This window comes from Pholcus phalangioides, unplaced genomic scaffold (genome assembly GCF_987345545.1).
Source record: "Pholcus phalangioides strain wild (caught in Gottingen) unplaced genomic scaffold, Ppha-v1.0 ptg000010l_1, whole genome shotgun sequence".
Classification (NCBI taxonomy): domain Eukaryota; kingdom Metazoa; phylum Arthropoda; class Arachnida; order Araneae; family Pholcidae; genus Pholcus; species Pholcus phalangioides.
The window spans coordinates 14355676-14373628 of record NW_028301603.1 but is presented as its reverse complement, the minus strand read 5'-3'; the positions used below and the strand labels follow the sequence as shown (position 1 = coordinate 14373628).

The window sequence follows — 17953 nt, the reverse complement described above, 5'->3', positions numbered from 1 at the left end:
TCGATTTCGATTCTTGACAGTGCATCTGCGACATAATTTTGAGAGCCTTGGACGTGACGGATATCGGTTGAATACTGGGATATCAAGTCCAAATGACGAAGCTGTCGCGGCGAACATTTGTTTGGATTTTGCTTGAAGGCATAAATTAGGGGCCTCTGATCTGTGTAGATAATGAACTCCCTGCCTTCGAGCATATGCTTGAATTTTTTTATAGATGAATAAATTGCAAATAGTTCTCGGTCGTATGCGGACCATTTGTTTTGACTTTTGGACAATTTCATAGAGAAGAATGCGATGGGTTCCCATTTGTCGGCTAATTGCATGAGAGCACCACCCACTGCGACATCTGAAGCATCTACCCAAACACTTAATTTAGCTCCAGGAAGTGGATGTCTCAGGAGTGTGGCATTTGCCATGGCATCTTTGGCCAAAGTGAACGACTTTGTTGCTTCATCGGTCCACGCGAGTTGGTCGTTGGCACGAGCAGAACGAGGTGATTTTTTATTTTTATGACCTTCGAGAAATTTTATTAACGGATGTAACAAATCGGCAGCTTTCGGAATGAAACGTCGATAAAAATTGTACATACCGAGAAATCTTCGAAGTTGTGTCAAGGTCGTTGGCTGTGGATAATCCAAGATACACTGAACTCGATCTGTCAGAGGTTCGATGCCGCTTGTAGATAGCCGGAATCCAAGGAAGTCGATGGTTTCTTTACCGAAGTTGCACTTGGAGACGTTGACGCAGAGTCCATATTCTTGAAGTCTGTTGAAGAGAGTCTTGAGATGATGGATGTGTTCATCGGGATCTTTTGATGCAATCAGGATGTCGTCGACGAATGCGTAAACTCCAGGAAGTCCTCTGGTCACTTCATCGATGAATCGCTGGAAGGTTGCAGAAGCGTTGCACAATCCGAATTGCATCCTGGTGCTCTCAAACAATCCGAAAGGTGTGCATATTGCTGTTTTGTGGATGTCATCAGGATTTATTGGGATCTGATGATAGGCTTTTATGAGATCCACATGGCTGAAAATTTTAGTACCATGTAGTTCAGCAGTGAAATCAGCAATGCAAGGAATGGGATATTTGTCTTTTAACGTTTGTGCATTTAAAGCACGGAAATCTCCGACCGGTCGAAATTCCAAGGTACCCTTTTTTGGTACCATATGAAGTGGTGAGGCGTAATTACTCCTCGAAGGTCTCAAATGCCCCAGTTGCAGCATGTTGTGAAATTCCGATTTCGCTATTTTTAATCTGTCTGGAGCTAACCTACGAGGTTTCGCCACCACAGGCGGTCCTTTTGTGGATATATGATGGATGGTGTTGTGCTTTACTGGTGCATTTGGATTAGGAAGTTTAGTGATCTCCGGGAATTCAGAAATCAGCTTGTGATACGCCGAGTCACCGGTAATCGTTTTCACCGAATGAATGCACGTTGCGTTTGAGACGCGTCCGGGACGTTTCAATTTCGTTTTCAAGTCACGTAGGAACTTGTTGCGAAGGTCCGGGACTAAGTCGAAATAATGAAGGAAGTCCGCACCCAGTATAGGAGTTGACACATTGGCGATGTAAAATGGCCAGGAAAAATTTCGTCTCAAGCCGAAATCCACGGAAAGAATACGTTGGCCGTACACCTCGATGGATGATGAATTCGCGGCTGCGAACGCTTGAACAGGCCGTTGTTTGCGCTGAGAAAGGCTTGCCGGCAAGATCGAAACATCACTGCCCGTATCAACGAGGAAAGATAGATTCGTTTTCATGTCTTTCACAAACAGGCGACGTGACGTAGATGGCAAAGAGCAAGTCGCCTCTACTCTTTGCTGAGTTCGTTTCCCGAATATTTGCAGGGAGAGACACATTTCTTGGCATCGGTGCCGAATCGTCGATGATACCAACACTCGTCGCGATTTTTCGATCTGCTACGCTGTCGCGAGTAGCGATTTCGGTACGGGCTACGACTTCGCCCTCGGGAAATCTCGTCGATTCGCACATGGAGCTTTTCGATTTCCGACAACAAACGTTCCTCGATGGAATTCGCGGAAGAGTTAGAACAGGCACTTACCGCTTGTGGTGCTACGTCCATGACGCGATCGGCGATTTCGGCCGCTTTGTCCAACGTTAGTGGTGTGACTGCAGCCAGGATAGATTGCATAGATGTTGGCAAATGCTGAAGAAACAGTTCCAACATGAGCTCGTCCGGAACGCTGTGTGATTCCGCGCGACGCCGCATGACGCGCAAAAGTTCACTTGGACGACGATCACCGAGTTGCTCCCCAGTGAGAAGTTTCCGTATCTCTTGCTGTGACGATTCACCACTGCGCTTGATTAATTCCGATTTCACGTGTCCGTAGGGATCTGTTGCAGTTGGATTCGTGATGACATCGCGGATGACGGAAGCTGCTTCCGGTGGTAGATGGGCCACTATGTAGTTGAATTTTGTGCGACTGTCCGTTACCGGTTTCGGAATCCCCAGTTCGAAAGTTGATTCGCACATCAAGAACCACAGTGTAGGATCGGCGAAATTGTACGGTGGTATCTTTACCGCTGCCACGTCCGCCATGCTTTCGCTTTTGCGTGGGCGAGAATGTTCAACAGCACGTGTTGTTTCCGTTGAGATGCGTCCGCTGTTTCTTTTTTTAGATATAATGTCTCAACTGATGATCAGACTTTCCAAGGTCACCATTATCGGGAATTATGAGATGCATCGGTTGCGTGTAGTTACAGAGACATATCTTACACAAGGGACGGACTTTATTTCACACAACATCCTATATACATGACGAGAAACGAACTGCGCAATAACTAGAATAATCACCTGATGGCGCTTTGAGCGCGTACATTAATCCTCGCTCTGAGGAAGTGGCTTTCTTTTCCACACGTCGGCGGCGATGCCAACTATGTCAAGATTGATATGCTGAAATCGGTTGTTAGGTACCTTGAATTCAGCCAGCGCGGATCGAGTGTGTCGGTGAACTTTAGAGCGTTGGCATGGAATACATGCTCTAGTCCACTCACGACAGTCAGATCTAATTGAAGGCCAAACAAATCTGTCGCTCAGCAGTTTTGATGTTGCTCGGATGCCAGGATGTGATAAGCATTGCAATGATTCAAACGCTCGTCATCGTTGAGAAATTGGTACAAAAGGCCTTATTTTACCGTTTGACACATCACACCAAATTTCGGCTGTTGCGTCAGGAAGGCTGAGTTTTTTCAGTTGTAAAGATGATACACTAGAATTTAAGATGGTTTTGAGATCGTTGTCATTCTCTTGGTCAGCTGCGAGTTGCACATAATCTAAAGGTGTGGGTACAGAAATGGTCGATATTCTAGAAAGAGTATCAGCTGGAATATTTTCGACACATTTATATGAAGAATTTCTGTTGTGAATTGGCTGATAAAGTTCAACTGTCGTAGCTGGCGAGGTGAACACTTTTCTGGTTTATGCCTGAACGCATACACCAACGGCTTATGGTCACTACAAATGCAGAACTGTCTTGCTTCTAGCATATACCTGAAGTGCTTGACAGCAGAATAAGCTGCAAGTAATTCTCTATCGTAAGCAGAATAACTTCTTTGTGCGCTTGAAAGCTTCTTCGAGAAGAATGCAAGTGGTTGTAGCTGATTATCGTTAGATACTTGATGCAAGGTGGCACCTATAGCAAAATCACTGGCGTCCACATGTAAAACTAATGGTGATGATGCTGAAGGATGGTGCAAAAGAGTGGCATTAGCGAGCTGAGTTTTGCATTTTTCGAATGCTTGTCTGGTCTCAAGAGTCCAAGGAATTGATGTCTTGTCATTCTTCTTGGTGCTGGACAAGAAGGAATGAAGTGGTGCTTGCACAGCTGCTGTAGATGGTAGAAATCGCCTGTAAAAGTTCAAAGTTCCTAGAAATCTTCGAAGCTGCTTGATGTTTTCTGGAAGAGGAAATTCTTGGATTGCACGAATTCTGTCCGGGAGAGGCTTCGAGCCGTGTTCATTGACCAAATAGCCCAGGAAGGAAATTTCCGGTACATTGAACACGCATTTAGATGTGTTGATTGTCAGTCCGTACTTATCGAGTCTTTCAAACACTTCTCTAAGGTGCTTGTGATGCTGTTCTACGTCATGGCTGGCGATGAGCACGTCATCAAGATACGAGAAACAGAAGTCGAGATTACGTAGCACCTCGTGGATGAAGCGTTGGAACGTTTGTGCAGCGTTTGAGAGTCCGAACGGCATGACTACGAATTCAAACAAACCAAAGGCAGTTATGATTGCTGTCTTGGGAATGTCGTCGGGATTTACAGGAATATGATGAAATGCTTTGACCAGATCTATTTTAGAGAAAACTTTACATCCATGCAGATTCTGTGCAAAGTCCTGTATATGTGGCACTGGGTAGTTATCCGGCACAGTAATTCGATTCAGACTTCGATAATCACCAGTTGGTCTCCACTCATTCGGTCCTTTTGAAACCATGTGCAACGGGGAAGCCCAGTTTGATTTCGATGGACGACATATACCTTGGTCCAACATCATCTGGAATTCGGTCTTGGCAATCTTGAGTTGAGCTGGGTGCAATCTGCGTGGCTTTGCGAAAACAGGAGGACCTTTAGTTTCTATGTAGTGCAAGGTATTATGGGAGGCTTTCTTCGAAAACGGACGAGGTCTCGTTAATTCGGGAAATTCCTTCAAAATTTCAGTTATAGCACTGTTTCCTGAGATTGTTTTAATCGTTGTCGAAGGTCCATTGTAAGTAAAATCTTTACACGTGAGAGAAGTGAGTGGATCTATAAGTCGCTTGTTTTTGATATCGATGATGAGTCCGTAGTGAGCAAGGAAATCCGATCCGATAATTGGTCTCTCAACGTCAGCGAGGGTGAAATGCCATTTGTAATTCCGCCGTAAGTTCAAGTCCAATTCCAGGTGTTTCAAACCGTAGGTAGATATACGGGAACTATTTGCAGCGAAAAGCTCAAAAGTTGTCTGTTTGCCGTTGCCTTTGTAAGGTAAAATTGATATATCAGCTCCAGAGTCAATTAAAAACTTCATGCCGCTTTTCCTTTCCATAATGAACAAACGGCTATGGTGAAGACTGCTATCGCCGCCACCGCATACCGTTACTGCGGGGGGCTTGGACCGTTTCCCTGAATATTCTGAGCGTTGTAAGCGCAGGGGGACTTGCATCTGAAAGCTTTATCTCCGAACCTGCTATGATAATAACACACTTTAGGGTTTTCATCGGAGTCTTGATATCGCGAGCGATTCCTTGAACCAGAATAACGTCGGTCTCGACTGGAGTTTTGATAGCGGTTCCGGCTATTCCTTGGATATTTGCCCAACTGCTCAACTCTTTTAGTCAGCTCCGAGATTTGCAGTTTAAAGTCTCTTATTTCCGAGCAAGACGAGGCTTCTGCTACATGACCGTAATTGGGTTCGGTGAGCTCAGCTACACGATCAGCTAACTCGGCTAGCTTGTCCAGTTCTTCACTGCTAGCTGCTAACACCGTTTGTACACTCTTTGGTAGCCGTTGAAGCCACAAATTTTTGAGGAAAGTCTCATCGCTGATTCGCCCTGTCGAAAGCTCGCGCATTTTACGTAGCAACATACTAGGCTTCTGATCACCTAGGGATAGGTCTTCTAACAATATCTTGACCTCTTTCGCGGCTGAATGTTTATACACAGCGAGAAGTCTCTCCTTGAGTTTCGAGAACGGATCCGATGCGGGAGGATCGAAAACAATGCCACTTACCGTTGACAAGATCTCCACATCTAGGTAGTTGACTAGGTAGTTATACTTGGTTCCTTCGGCAGTAACATGGTTGATCTTGAAGGCAGCGTCCAGCTGGACGAAAAAAAGTTTGATATTGTCCTTCGAGAATGTCGGCAGTTTCGCGTGGACAGCTTGAATTCGAAGATCGCTCTCTTGCTGTTCAGCCATGGCGATAAGTTCTTAGCAGGTTCGAGATCACGTCCGGGTCACCAGTAAAGGCGACGGCAATGAGAAGATGTAAATTTCATTCTTAAAGACATGAACATTTTATTTACACACACACGGACAAGTTATACGCGACATCCATACTCTATGACGAAATACAATCAACTGATTAAAACGTTCGAAAAACTCTCTGGCGATCCGTTGCTAGGTTACCATCCATCGCAAGGCGAAAAACGCTACAACGAGAAAACGTGACGTCACAGAGCATCGTTTATGATCGGTCACTACACGTGGATCGTGATACATTTGCAGATTATCCCATTGAGTGGCTAGTGGCACATTTCCATATCTCTCGAGTGGCCCGCGGCACGCTTGGAGGATCGAGGCTCATTTCTAAATAACTCAAGAAGCCCCGCGAAATATTCCAAAACAATGAAGTGGCCCACACCTTCGAAAAAGTTGAGCACTTTTGTACTAAATATCTGCCAAAGGTGTTTCAGCGACTGGGACTTTGGCAATGAGTGCTTTAAATTATTATCGAATACTGGTGAGGCATTATCATCGTGAATCAAGCCCCGGCAGATTAAACACCCCAATTGCTATTGATTTTAATATCCATTTGCGCCATCTGCAGAGGAGCCAATTTTTAGTTTAGAAGATTCCGCGTACACACACAGAGTAAAAGATATGTGCGCTCTTTCGTACAATGTGCTCCTACTGAGCTGAGATACATTTCTCCGAGGTGTTATCGGAATTTGACACCACCTGCCCATACAGATGATTATATTTATGATGGCGGTTGACTCTGAATAAAAACGAGTGTACGTGAGGAAGAGAGTACCACTCTCCCAACACACGATTGTTTTAATTTATATATATATATATATATATGACTTTTTTCTCCCCTCCCCTTTTATCACTCCGTAAATAATCTCCTCTCTCCAAACTACAAACAAGAATGTATACAGTCAAACTAAGCAAATGGCCGTCCTTTTATTTTCAGCTGCATTTAAAGATCCTATCCTTTTTCGCGGGTTTGTACAAACAAAAAATCCATCGGAGATCAATCAAAAATAAAAATTGGAGATACGGGTACCGGCTCTAACGAGAAAATGCCGGTTTAAGCGGATCGACTGACACTGTGTGACACACCGTTTTTCCTCTCATTTCCACGTTGAACACATTGTCAGTCCGGCTGATCACTCTGTATGGTCCTTCAAACGGCTGTTCTAGAGGACTTTTCACCCTATCAGTTCTTACGAAAACATGAGAAGTAGCTTTCAAATCATGGTGAACAAATGTAGGATGTCCTCCATGCCGTTTGATTGGTCCTGGCGGGAAAGCTTGGATTATTTTAAAGCAGCATTTGCGGATACTCGGAAGCGTCAGTTGGGTTTGAATTAGCTCGTGCTCGGAAAAACCCACCAGGTAATCGCAAAGTTTCTCCGTATAGTAGTTCTGCAGGGTTTACGGAAAATTCATTCACCGCCAACAATTGACCGTCATGCAAATCACCGCTAGGAAAATTCACAGCTAGGAAAATTCACCGACTACAGTTCGATGCGAGTTAGTGAGCGATTGAGTAACTAAATCCGTGAGTGAGTGAGCAACTGAAGGGATGAGTGATCTAGTGAGTGAGTGAGCAACTGAAGGGATGAGTGAGTGAGTGAGCAACTGAAGGGATGAGTGATCTAGTGAGTGAGCAACTGAAGGGGTGGGTGAGTGAGTGAGCAACTGAAGGGATGAGTGATCTAGTGAGTGAGTGATCGAGCTACTGAAGGGATGAGTGAGTGATTGAGGGCCGTATTCACCGACATGGTTTAAACTGTAGTCACAATTTTTGGATAAGAGATCAGCATAGATTGGTTAAAAACCTGAATTTAACAAATCCCCGTCGATGTCTCATTAAAAAATTGCGACTATAGTTTCAACCATGTCGGTGAATACCGCCCTGAATGATCTAGTGAGTAAGTGAGTGATTGAACGATCTAGTGAGTAAGTGAGTGATTGAACGATCTAGTGAGTGATTGATTGATTGATCTAGTGAGTGATTGATTGATTGATCTAGTGAGTGATTGATTGATTGATCTAGTGAGTGATTGATTGATTGATCTAGTGAGTGAGTGAGTGATTGATTGATCTAGTGAGTGACCCAGTGAGTAAGTGAGTGACCGACCTAGTGAGTAATTGAGTGAGTGAATGATCTAGCGAGTGACTCAGTGAGTGAGTGATCCTAAAGATATGGCGGAAAGTTTTAATAATGACTTTATTAGAAGAAATTTAGATGATACGGAAGAAATTACAAATTGCTGTTACACAATAAAATAGAGAATATATTCATTATAATTCCATTAACTTGTTCATTAGAAGTTATGTTTTACACAGAAACTTCTAATGAAACGTCAAAAGGAATGATAACAGAAGTAAAAGATAACAAAGCAAGTGGATACGCGATATATTAACACCCCCCCCCATAAAATGCTTAAAATCATCTGCTGTTATCACTTTGATATTATAAAAAACATTTTTGTTCATGAGTAAGCAATGGATTTTTTTAATGATGAACTAGCTGTTACCCGCGACTTCACTGGTGTGTGTGGAAATTCGGCAATCTCAAATTTACTTGTTACGATGATTTCCCCATATACCACTTGAACACCTCATGATCCCCCATGGGTGATGAACTTTCAGAAATCTCGTTTCAGTGCGTATCTACATCTATATACTGTATATAAAATAACATATGTGTGTAAGTAACGGCCTAATTAGTTTATTGAAAATGACTATTTCGTAGAAAAACAGCAGCATTTCACCAGCATTAGTCCCTTATTAATTAATTTTTTGAAATTTCAACGACCCCGATTTCACAATCCGGACACGACACAGGTTAAGTGGCAGAAATTTCACAAGGTTTTTAGCCGAATCTAAATGTCCACGAATCTTCATCTACCCGGTACTTACTTACGCAACAAAAACCCATATAAAAAGGACACAATTTCATTAAGACAGTCCAGACGTAGATGTAATCTTTGAACAGGCACCAAGAAAACAAAGCCAGGCCCGCCAAAAAAAACAAAGTAAAAAAAGACCACTCCCATATAAAGAAATGGAAATTGAAGACTCTATATTCCGCTCATTAACCCGGGCTCTACGGATATAGGCACCGACGAGAGAACATCGACAATAGCCATGATGATGATGATAATGATTGGCGGCGGCAACACGTATGTGTGTGCATGGGCATGGCCCCGAAAGGTGTTGGGCATGAGTTAGAGAGAAAGGATGGAGGAGGGGGGGGAGGACTGTTCGGGAGCCTTCAGCCCTTAAACGAAGTAGCTTTTGATCAACGTAAATGCGTCTGACAGGGCGACGGTAATCGCATTTGCTTTAAAGGGACTCTCCAATCTCGAAATGAGTTCCACGCTGAGAAATTTCCTATGTACCCCCCCCCCCCCTCCGAGACTGTCCACATTTGCCATCACACGTATGTTGGCACTCAGAAAATGTGATTTCGAGGCTAGGGAGAGAGATGGAGATAAGGTTTGCGCATGCGCGCGGGGATCGTAGCAGCGGCTAAATAGGAAGTAAACATGGAGACTTATAACACGAGCCTGGAGATCAACACTAAGCGTCACAGGGCTTTTGATGAGGAGGGGGGGGGGGCGGGTCACAAGATACACACATACAAAGAGAGAGAGAGACCACACTAATCACTTAAAACAAATAATTTCACCCTTATTCCAGTATAATGTCGGGAAAATCCAATTTCCTCACGATGATGCCCTATCCACACTATGGTAAAAGGGGGGGGGGATGCGGGCGATGTTGACACTAATCGACATTATTATTAGAAATTCGTTTCCCCTTCAAATACAAACCGCTGCCCCCCCCCCCCACTTCATTCATGGAATTCATTGAACATTCGAAATCGCGTAAACACATTAACAAATTGCATTAGATGCCCACCCCCACACGATAATTAATTACCGGAGTGAGTGGCAATGTGACGTGTGACCTTCATGTTACACAACATGAAAATACGAAATGTGTTTAGCGTGTGCGTACCGGTGATATGGTATATAGTGCAATTATTTGAGAAAATGAACGTTTTATGAATAACCTATGTATCATGGTAGGAGATGATTTTTGGCGGCGGTGATAGGTGACGCTGTTGTTCCGGAACGAGATCCTTCTTTGTGATACTGTAAACGGCCGTGATATTGGCTTTGGATCATACATGCTGAACTTATGGCCCGCGGGTCAAATGTGTGCAGTTCCACATCACTTCAGTAACCCGCGGCGTAGCTCCAGAGCACTTTCGCGTTTCGTGGTACGGTCTCACATCCTGCCAGCGGCCCATGTACAGTTTCAGGTCACTTAAGTGACCTGTCAAGGGTTGATCACCCTTAACTTAAGTGATCTGCGGCACAGTTTCAGAACATTTAAGCGGTCCTCGATGCAATTCCATATCACTTATGTTGACCGCGGAACAGTTCCAGATCACTCAAGCGGCCCGCCACATCTTTTCGAAACACATGACGTGTAGCCCGCACTATCATAAAAGTTGAGCAGCCTTGTTTTGAACGGACATTCGAAAATGGGCGTCGCCAAACTTTGTCAAGAGCATTGTATCGAGCCGAGGATATTGATGAATGCCAACATAATGATAATTTGGAATCACATTTCAACCGACCATCCGCTCAACTCTGTGAGAGAGTCGTGAGTAGATGATCGTTGGGGGGGGGGGGTACAGGAGAACACGTTGGTAAAGAATCACTAAAGAGATTGAGCTTCAGATAAATGTTAGCTAAGTAAGACAAAGAAGCTACTGGGAAATTTTGACAGTCATCATTGGGAAACTATGATGGCCGCGGAGGGCGTATGCAGCTTGTAAACAATGACAACTTGTAATTTTACGATTTGTAAATGACGGCTTAGTGAGGCAGCTGTTAAAAGATTGCTGAATGAGACAGCTTGCACACGTTGGTAAAGTGAGGCCATTGGCAAACTATGGCTAAGTAAGGCAATTGGTAAACGTAAGACAGCTGGTAAACCATGGCTAAGGGGCCATTCAAGTATTACGTAAGAAGATTTTTAGCCATTTTTGACCCCCTCCCCCCTTGTCAGCAAAATTTCGTCAGCAGCTTAGAATATTTCATATCATCAAAAAGAATGGTTGATGACGTACGCAACCTTCAACCCCCCCCCCTCGTCATCAAAAGTCAGCAAATCCAAAACCCCAGCAACAACAGCTTGTAAACATTGGCTAAGCAAGGCCATTGACAAACTGCATCAAAATAAAGCAGCTTGCAACCGTAAGGCAGTTGGTAAAACATCTCATGCTAAAACCATTAGTAAACAATGGCTTTGTAAGACGAAGCTATGATGAAATGAGACAGCTTGCAAACGTTGGCTGACTTGGACATTTGGCAAACTATGACTAAATCAGACAGCTGGTAAACGAGGGTTAAGTAAGACGTAAGATCGCCGAGTAAAAAAGTGCAGCTTGTAAACGACTGGTAAGTGAGACCATTGGCAAATGACGGCTAAAGGATGCAGGAGCTAATGATGATTAAGGTAAGGAAGCCAAGAGTTACTAGGGAAAGAGAACCAGTCACGGGCAATAGGCTGAGAACCACTGTCCCAAGATAATTCGAGAGAGTTAGAGAGGGGAAAAATATCCCCCCCCCCCACACACACAATACCATTAGAGAGAAAGAGGGAAGAAAAGGGGGATTTTTTTTTCTCACATCCGCCATGGCCTGTGACTAGAAAGAAGAAATTTTCCCGTAGCTCTGCATGATATGAGTGAGGTTACCATATTTTGGCGACTTATGAAGCAGGATAACGCATGTATCTCACGAATAAGTGGTGTGCGACCCTCCCCCCCCCCCACTTGTCTTGACGTGCTCTACCTTTCATCTTATTTTGGCAGTAGAGTTGTTTTGGGACACCTTCATATATATACAGTGAAACTCCTCAATGAGGGGACACCCAAGGGACCTCCTTTAACTGGAGGAGGCCCTTATTCGCAGTGCCCCTTAAACAGGAGGTGTTGAATGCATTCTTCCATACACATCCAAATAAACAAAGTATCGATTATTTCCTAAAAATTCCCTTTTAAAAATCTTAGAAGAATTCTCCACGTGGACAACGAATTATAGATGAATCGAAATGGTAATTTGCATTGGCATTTGGCAAAATCCCTAGTGGCAACCGGGATCATTAGTAGATTGACGACAAAAGTTTTTACGGGTAAAAAAAAATCATTATGAGTTCGATAGAAAAAAAAGATTCACATCAACTTTTCAAAATGGAAGCGGGAAACAGCATACATATTACGTCACCGCCATCTTTGAGCCGGTTTTATAAGAATATAAGGGCGACCCCCAACCCGCAAAACATTAAAACTAATTACACTAAAGGCAAAAGAAAGACTCGAAATGAAAAATTCATAAGAAAATAATAATAACCCCTGTGCCTTTAATTTTCCTCTCGCCTTGAAATCTTCATTTTTACACACACACACACTCCCACTCCCTCTCTCTCTCTCTAACAGAGCGTCGAAGTAAATGTGATGAAGAGTGTAGAGAGGCGGGGGAACGGGGTACCACGCGTGGAAACTTAATTGAATCCGGCTTTAAAAGACAAAAAAGATGGCCGAGAAAGGAGTGTTTAAAAGAACACATGCACGTGTTATGTGATGGTGGCCGAAGGAAAGAAACTAGGAGGGTGGGTCGCGGGCGGAAAGATTAAAATACCATGGATTACCTAAATTTCGTGCGTCGGACTGACAGTCTAGATTAAGATTAATCGTGGGAGAGGACGCGAGGAGAAGGGAAAAGGTCTCTCGAAAGTTTCACTGTTTCGGTTAAATATGGTGGACGAAGGACGTTGAACGATGAGTATGGGCTCGAAAATGGCAGAAAGTGACCATAAGTACACACGGAAACTGTCTCCAACAAAGGAACTCATTCTGTAGAATCTCGCTATAAAAAGGCAAAATTATGATACAAGGTAATAGGTCGCCAGACACAATATAGAGATCACTCTATGAAGGAAAAGCAGCGGATCGAACAGTGTCCTCGCAGAAGCGATACACAAGATAACAAAGCTACGGAAGCGCTCTGTCCATTGCACCGTCCCGTAAAGGGCCGATTATCGTTCTGAATACATCAAGCAAAAATTACAAAGACAAAAATTGTCATCCAAAGAGAGTTATGGACTAGGAAAGGTTAGGAAACACCTTCAAGACAACAACTCATTTCAACGCAGTAATATACTGAATTGACTACCTACAAGAGCATCGTCTCGTAAACTCTAACGGTAAAAGTGCTGCTATCTCGCGAGTGTTTGAAAAAGTTACTGAAAGAAAAACAATCAGCAATTTTTTTTTAATGAAGACCCTGTACATCATAAACATTCCGAAATGACTCCTTCGACGGTGAAATTGTCAAACTGCATACGAATGTATGAAAAATGCCTTCCATGCTGTATGGAAGACTATTTAAAACATAATTACCGCGTTTCATCCGCATTAGCCGACATGCCGGAAAACAGCGAGAGACCCCCAGCGTGCCTAGGGTAACCAGATTTGAACACTGAGAAAGAAGGACGTTTGCAAGCGTACCATTGAAGACGTCACTTTTCCCAATTTCCACAATAGCTGGCGCAACTATACAACTAAACCATACATGTACCTCGTCCATATTACTCAGCGGAACCTCTAACAAATTGGTACATGTTGGAATAAACGTGTAGTGAAACCTGACGTGAAGTTTCTTTCTGTGTAATGCTTGTTATGTGTAGTGCTGCCACCTGCCACCAGTTTTTTCTAACTATGAGTGAAGTGGAATAATTGAATCGTTGTAGGCCTGTTGCTCTCTGTGGCGAAACTTTTCAATGGGGAGATCGGCTAGCATTTGCGCCACGAGAAACCAACCTCAGCCGACCACCACTGCGGCCGGCGACGGTGGGGTTCCAACCTGGATCCTCGCGATGCGAGTCCGTCACTATGAGCAATCGACCACCACAGCGGCGACGCAACTATACTGACAAACCACCCCCAAAAAATTATTCCGGAAATCTGAAAAAGAGGACAAAAATAAACCTGAAAGGAGGACAAAAATAAACATGAAAGGAGGACAAAAATAAACATGAAAGGAGGACAAATTTTCTAAAACGTAGGAAGAAGACGCTTGAAATGACATAAAAAAAAGAGGAAATGCTCTTCTAAAGCAGTGATTCCCAACGTGGGCGATGGAAAGTTCCGGAGCGGGGGCGGTAGAAGCGACGGGTATAACATAGGTTGCGTTGGGGGTAGCGATGGAAGAAAAAAAATTTATGAAGAAGGGGTGGGGGTGATGGGACAAAAAAAGGTTGGGAAACTGTTCTAAAGAGAGACGTATGGTATCAATAAGCATGACGGGAAATTCGAGTCACAGATGCTGGAAGATTCTTGAATATCTGCACTCTAAGAATCGATTGAACTGGTTGAATGCAATTGCGATCCTTATTAAACCTTGCTTCCTCGGCATGTTGGAAACGGACCAGACCCTAACATTAAGAGAAGAAAAAAAAAAGAAAAGCTGGTGTACCCTCCTACATACCGATTAAAATGCAGAAGAATACATAATTTTTTTTTGAATCATTTCCTTCGTGGCATGTTTTCAAAAATCACCAGAATCGGAGTAATCACAGAAAGTGGGCTAGCAAAAAACAAAAAAAAGAAGTCAAGACCGTCCATGTTTAGGAGAATTTCACCAAGAAAATCCTTGATAACACATTCAGGAAAAGAAACTGAACACATGCATTACAAGTCGGTATTTTTGATGTTAGCACACATAACAAACAACAACAGCACGCACACAAACACTCTGTGTTACTTCTTCTTTGTTATAATCATACTGTATATTATTCTCTGCGATCGAGACTCCCTGTGCAAGATGATGTATCTGAAAAAACTTCTGCTTTACTTTTTCTCCTCCACTCACAGATACTCCAGGGAAATTTAAGCGAACCATTCTTCTGAAAAGAACCCCCCCCCCCTTAACTTCCATTCCCCCGTACAGAAAATATACGAAACAAAAAAACAGAGATAAACTTAAAAGCGTCGTTATTTCCAGGGAAGCTGAGAGTTCTTCTTTTAAAAGCCATGCGAGTATTTGTATTTACGCTACTGCCAGATCGCGAATTGGACAATTTTGTTGGAAATTGACTTGGCCAATGCCCGAATTTTCGGATGTGGCGGCACCATGGCAGGATAATTTCAGGCAGCATCATCGAAAATTTTCAATCGCGCAGTACTCAGCGTTCTCCAACTGTATCGGAAACAGTTAAGAAATCGAGTGGCGCAATGGTAAAGATGCTCGTTCTTTCACTATGGGAGGGTCCGCTGTCGAGGTCCATGGGGGGTTCAAATCCTTGTTGAACATTTTCAACAACAATAATGAAATTATATAAATAATTCAAGAGAAAATATCCAAAAAGGGGGATTTCGGAACATCGAAAGATCGCCGTCAAAGAATTGGACATGCCAATGCGTCTTTGAGTAAATAAATATAATATCAAGTTTTTGCCTTTGAAGCGTTCTTTTCTACAGTTGGAGATAGACCTCATTGAATATTCAGATCGAATGATACTATATGATGACGAGAATTACTATATGATATGTCTGAGCATGAAATGTCAGAAATCACGAGGTTTTGAGCATGAAATGTCTGAGCATTCACGAGATTTTGAGCATGAAATGTCTGAGCATTCACGAGATTTTGAGCATGAAATGTCTGAGAAATCACGAGGTTTTGAGCATGAAATGTCTGAGAAATCACGAGGTTTTGAGCATGAAATGTCTGAGAAATCACGAGGTTTTGAGCATGAAATGTCTCAGCATTCACGAGGTTTTGAGCATGAAATGTCTCAGCATTCACGAGGTTTTGAGCATGAAATGTCTCAGCATTCACGAGGTTTTGAGCATGAAATGTCTCAGCATTCACGAGGTTTTGAGCATGAAATGTCTCAGCATTCACGAGGTTTTGAGCATGAAATGTCTCAGCATTCACGAGGTTTTGAGCATGAAATGTCTCAGCATTCACGAGGTTTTGAGCATGAAATGTCTGAGCAATCACGATATAATGTGCACGAAATGTACGTAAAATCACGACGTGATTTGCATGAAATGGGTGTGTAACCATTCTGTAACTTGCAATAAATGTGCGTGCAATCATGACGTAGTATGTGCGAAAAACGTCTGTGTAATCACAAGATTTGCGTGCACGAAATGTGCATTCGATCTTCATGAAATGTGTATGCAATCAGGATGTAATGTTTATGCAATCAGGATGTAATGTTTATGCAATCAGGATGTAATGTGTATGCAATCAGGATGTAATGTTTATGCAATCAGGATGTAATGTGTATGCAATCAGGATGTAATGTTTAAATGATGTGTATGCAAACACGATGCATTTTTCTGTGTTTTCACGTCACCTGTGATGCTATGACTGTAGCGTGGACTTCATATAAAATCTTCAGTTCTCGTCTTCATTCTCTCGTTCTAATCATTCTTCAGCTCTATCAGAACCAGTCAAGAAATCACTCCAAAAAAGATACCCAAAATCATCCCATTTTGCTTCGAATGGATCTTGAAATGAACATTTGCAACAACAACAATAATAATAAAATTATATAAATAATCCAAGTATAACATCCAAAATGGATTTCGGAACAGCAAAAGATCGCCTTCGACACGTCAATGTTTCTCCTTTTGAGTAAATAAATATAATATCAAATTTTTGAAAACTTGCCTTTTGAAGCGTTCTTTTCTACAGTTGGGAGATATAAGACCTCATTGAATATTCAGATCGAATGATATTCCATGATGACGAGAATATACGCGCGTCCCCTTCTCGAGGAGAAACTCTAGTTCGAATACATAAATTCATTTCGATCGGAAATCTAATTACTTTGTATATATACGCTGACGGCATAAAAGTCAACACATTTTTGCGAACTATGCATTTCTATACATATTGATGGACTCTATTTCTCTCTCTCTCTCTCTGAGGAGATGGGAATGTTTTCAAATCCTACAGTCAAAGTCAAGGAAATTGAATACCAACAAAATAACGATCCGTAGAAGATTGAAAGAATCGCACGGATTCCTAAAAGAAAATTCGCTCGAGACTCTTCCCGGGAATTTGCGCCCTTTGATTTCCGAGATTGTCTCATGTCCCCGAGAACTTCAGCCTTCCATGTTCATTATATTCGTATGTTTACGGATGTTCTGGAGCGATTCATGTACGAATCTGAGAGAGATAATTGAATATTTCTCATTAATTCGGACGGGGCGATTCGGTGATGTTCATTTCTAACAAAGATGTTTCGATTCGATGCAAGGGAAGAGCCTATTTTGGGACCGTTTGAGGTGATTACATTCTGAGAACTATTCAGTTAAAAGATCATTTGTGTGTAAATCTCTGGTAAAAGCAATGTGTTTTATACAGGTATGACTGTGGGAAATTGTTCCCAAACTTTATGTATTTCCCTCCAGATCGCGTGTACAAATTTTTTTGCCAAAAACTGTTGTCTGATTAAGGGGTCATTCAAGTATTACGTTCGCATCGAGGCGGGGGTGGGTTTCGGATTTGCTGACTTTTGATGACAAGGGGGGGGGAGAGGGAGTTTTGAAGGTTGCTTACGTCATCAACCACCCCTTTTTGAAGATATGAAATATTCTAAGCTGCTGACGAAATTTTGCTGACAGGGGGGGGGGGCGTCGGTGTTTTGCTGACAAGGGAGGGAGGGAGGGAGGGGGGGGTTAAAAATGGCTGAAAATCTGCTTACGTAATTCTTGAATGGCCCCTAACTTCTATATAGAACCACTCTAGCCGTTCCATGGCACCATCAGTCTGACAGGGGCCCTGCTTTGTCTACTGAGGAGATGTAAGTAATTTGCCCATATATGGACGTAGACCGCTATAGATTTCAGGGCATCAGGAATTGGGGACCTTAGGAATGTCTTGATAAGTCAT

At 42.9% G+C, this 17953-nt stretch overlaps 2 protein-coding genes across 10 annotated transcripts in view; both read right to left on the bottom strand.

The window, feature by feature from the left end:
* The window catches only part of LOC149080960 (tyrosine-protein phosphatase Lar-like), a 745683-nt gene that overhangs the window by 69939 nt on the left and 657791 nt on the right, over positions 1 to 17953 (bottom strand). The gene's annotated exons all lie outside the window — the stretch shown is intronic.
* Positions 1806 to 2801, bottom strand: LOC149080963 (uncharacterized). The gene has a single exon (XM_089237684.1). The coding sequence runs from the start codon at positions 2558 to 2560 to the stop codon at positions 1811 to 1813; it is 750 nt and encodes a 249-aa protein (XP_089093810.1). The 5' UTR covers positions 2561 to 2801; the 3' UTR covers positions 1806 to 1810.

Bases quoted from the DNA above. Each gene is read 5' to 3' on its own strand.
- LOC149080963 (XM_089237684.1), bottom strand. From the start codon at position 2,560: ATGGCGGACGTGGCAGCGGTAAAGATACCACCGTACAATTTCGCCGAT.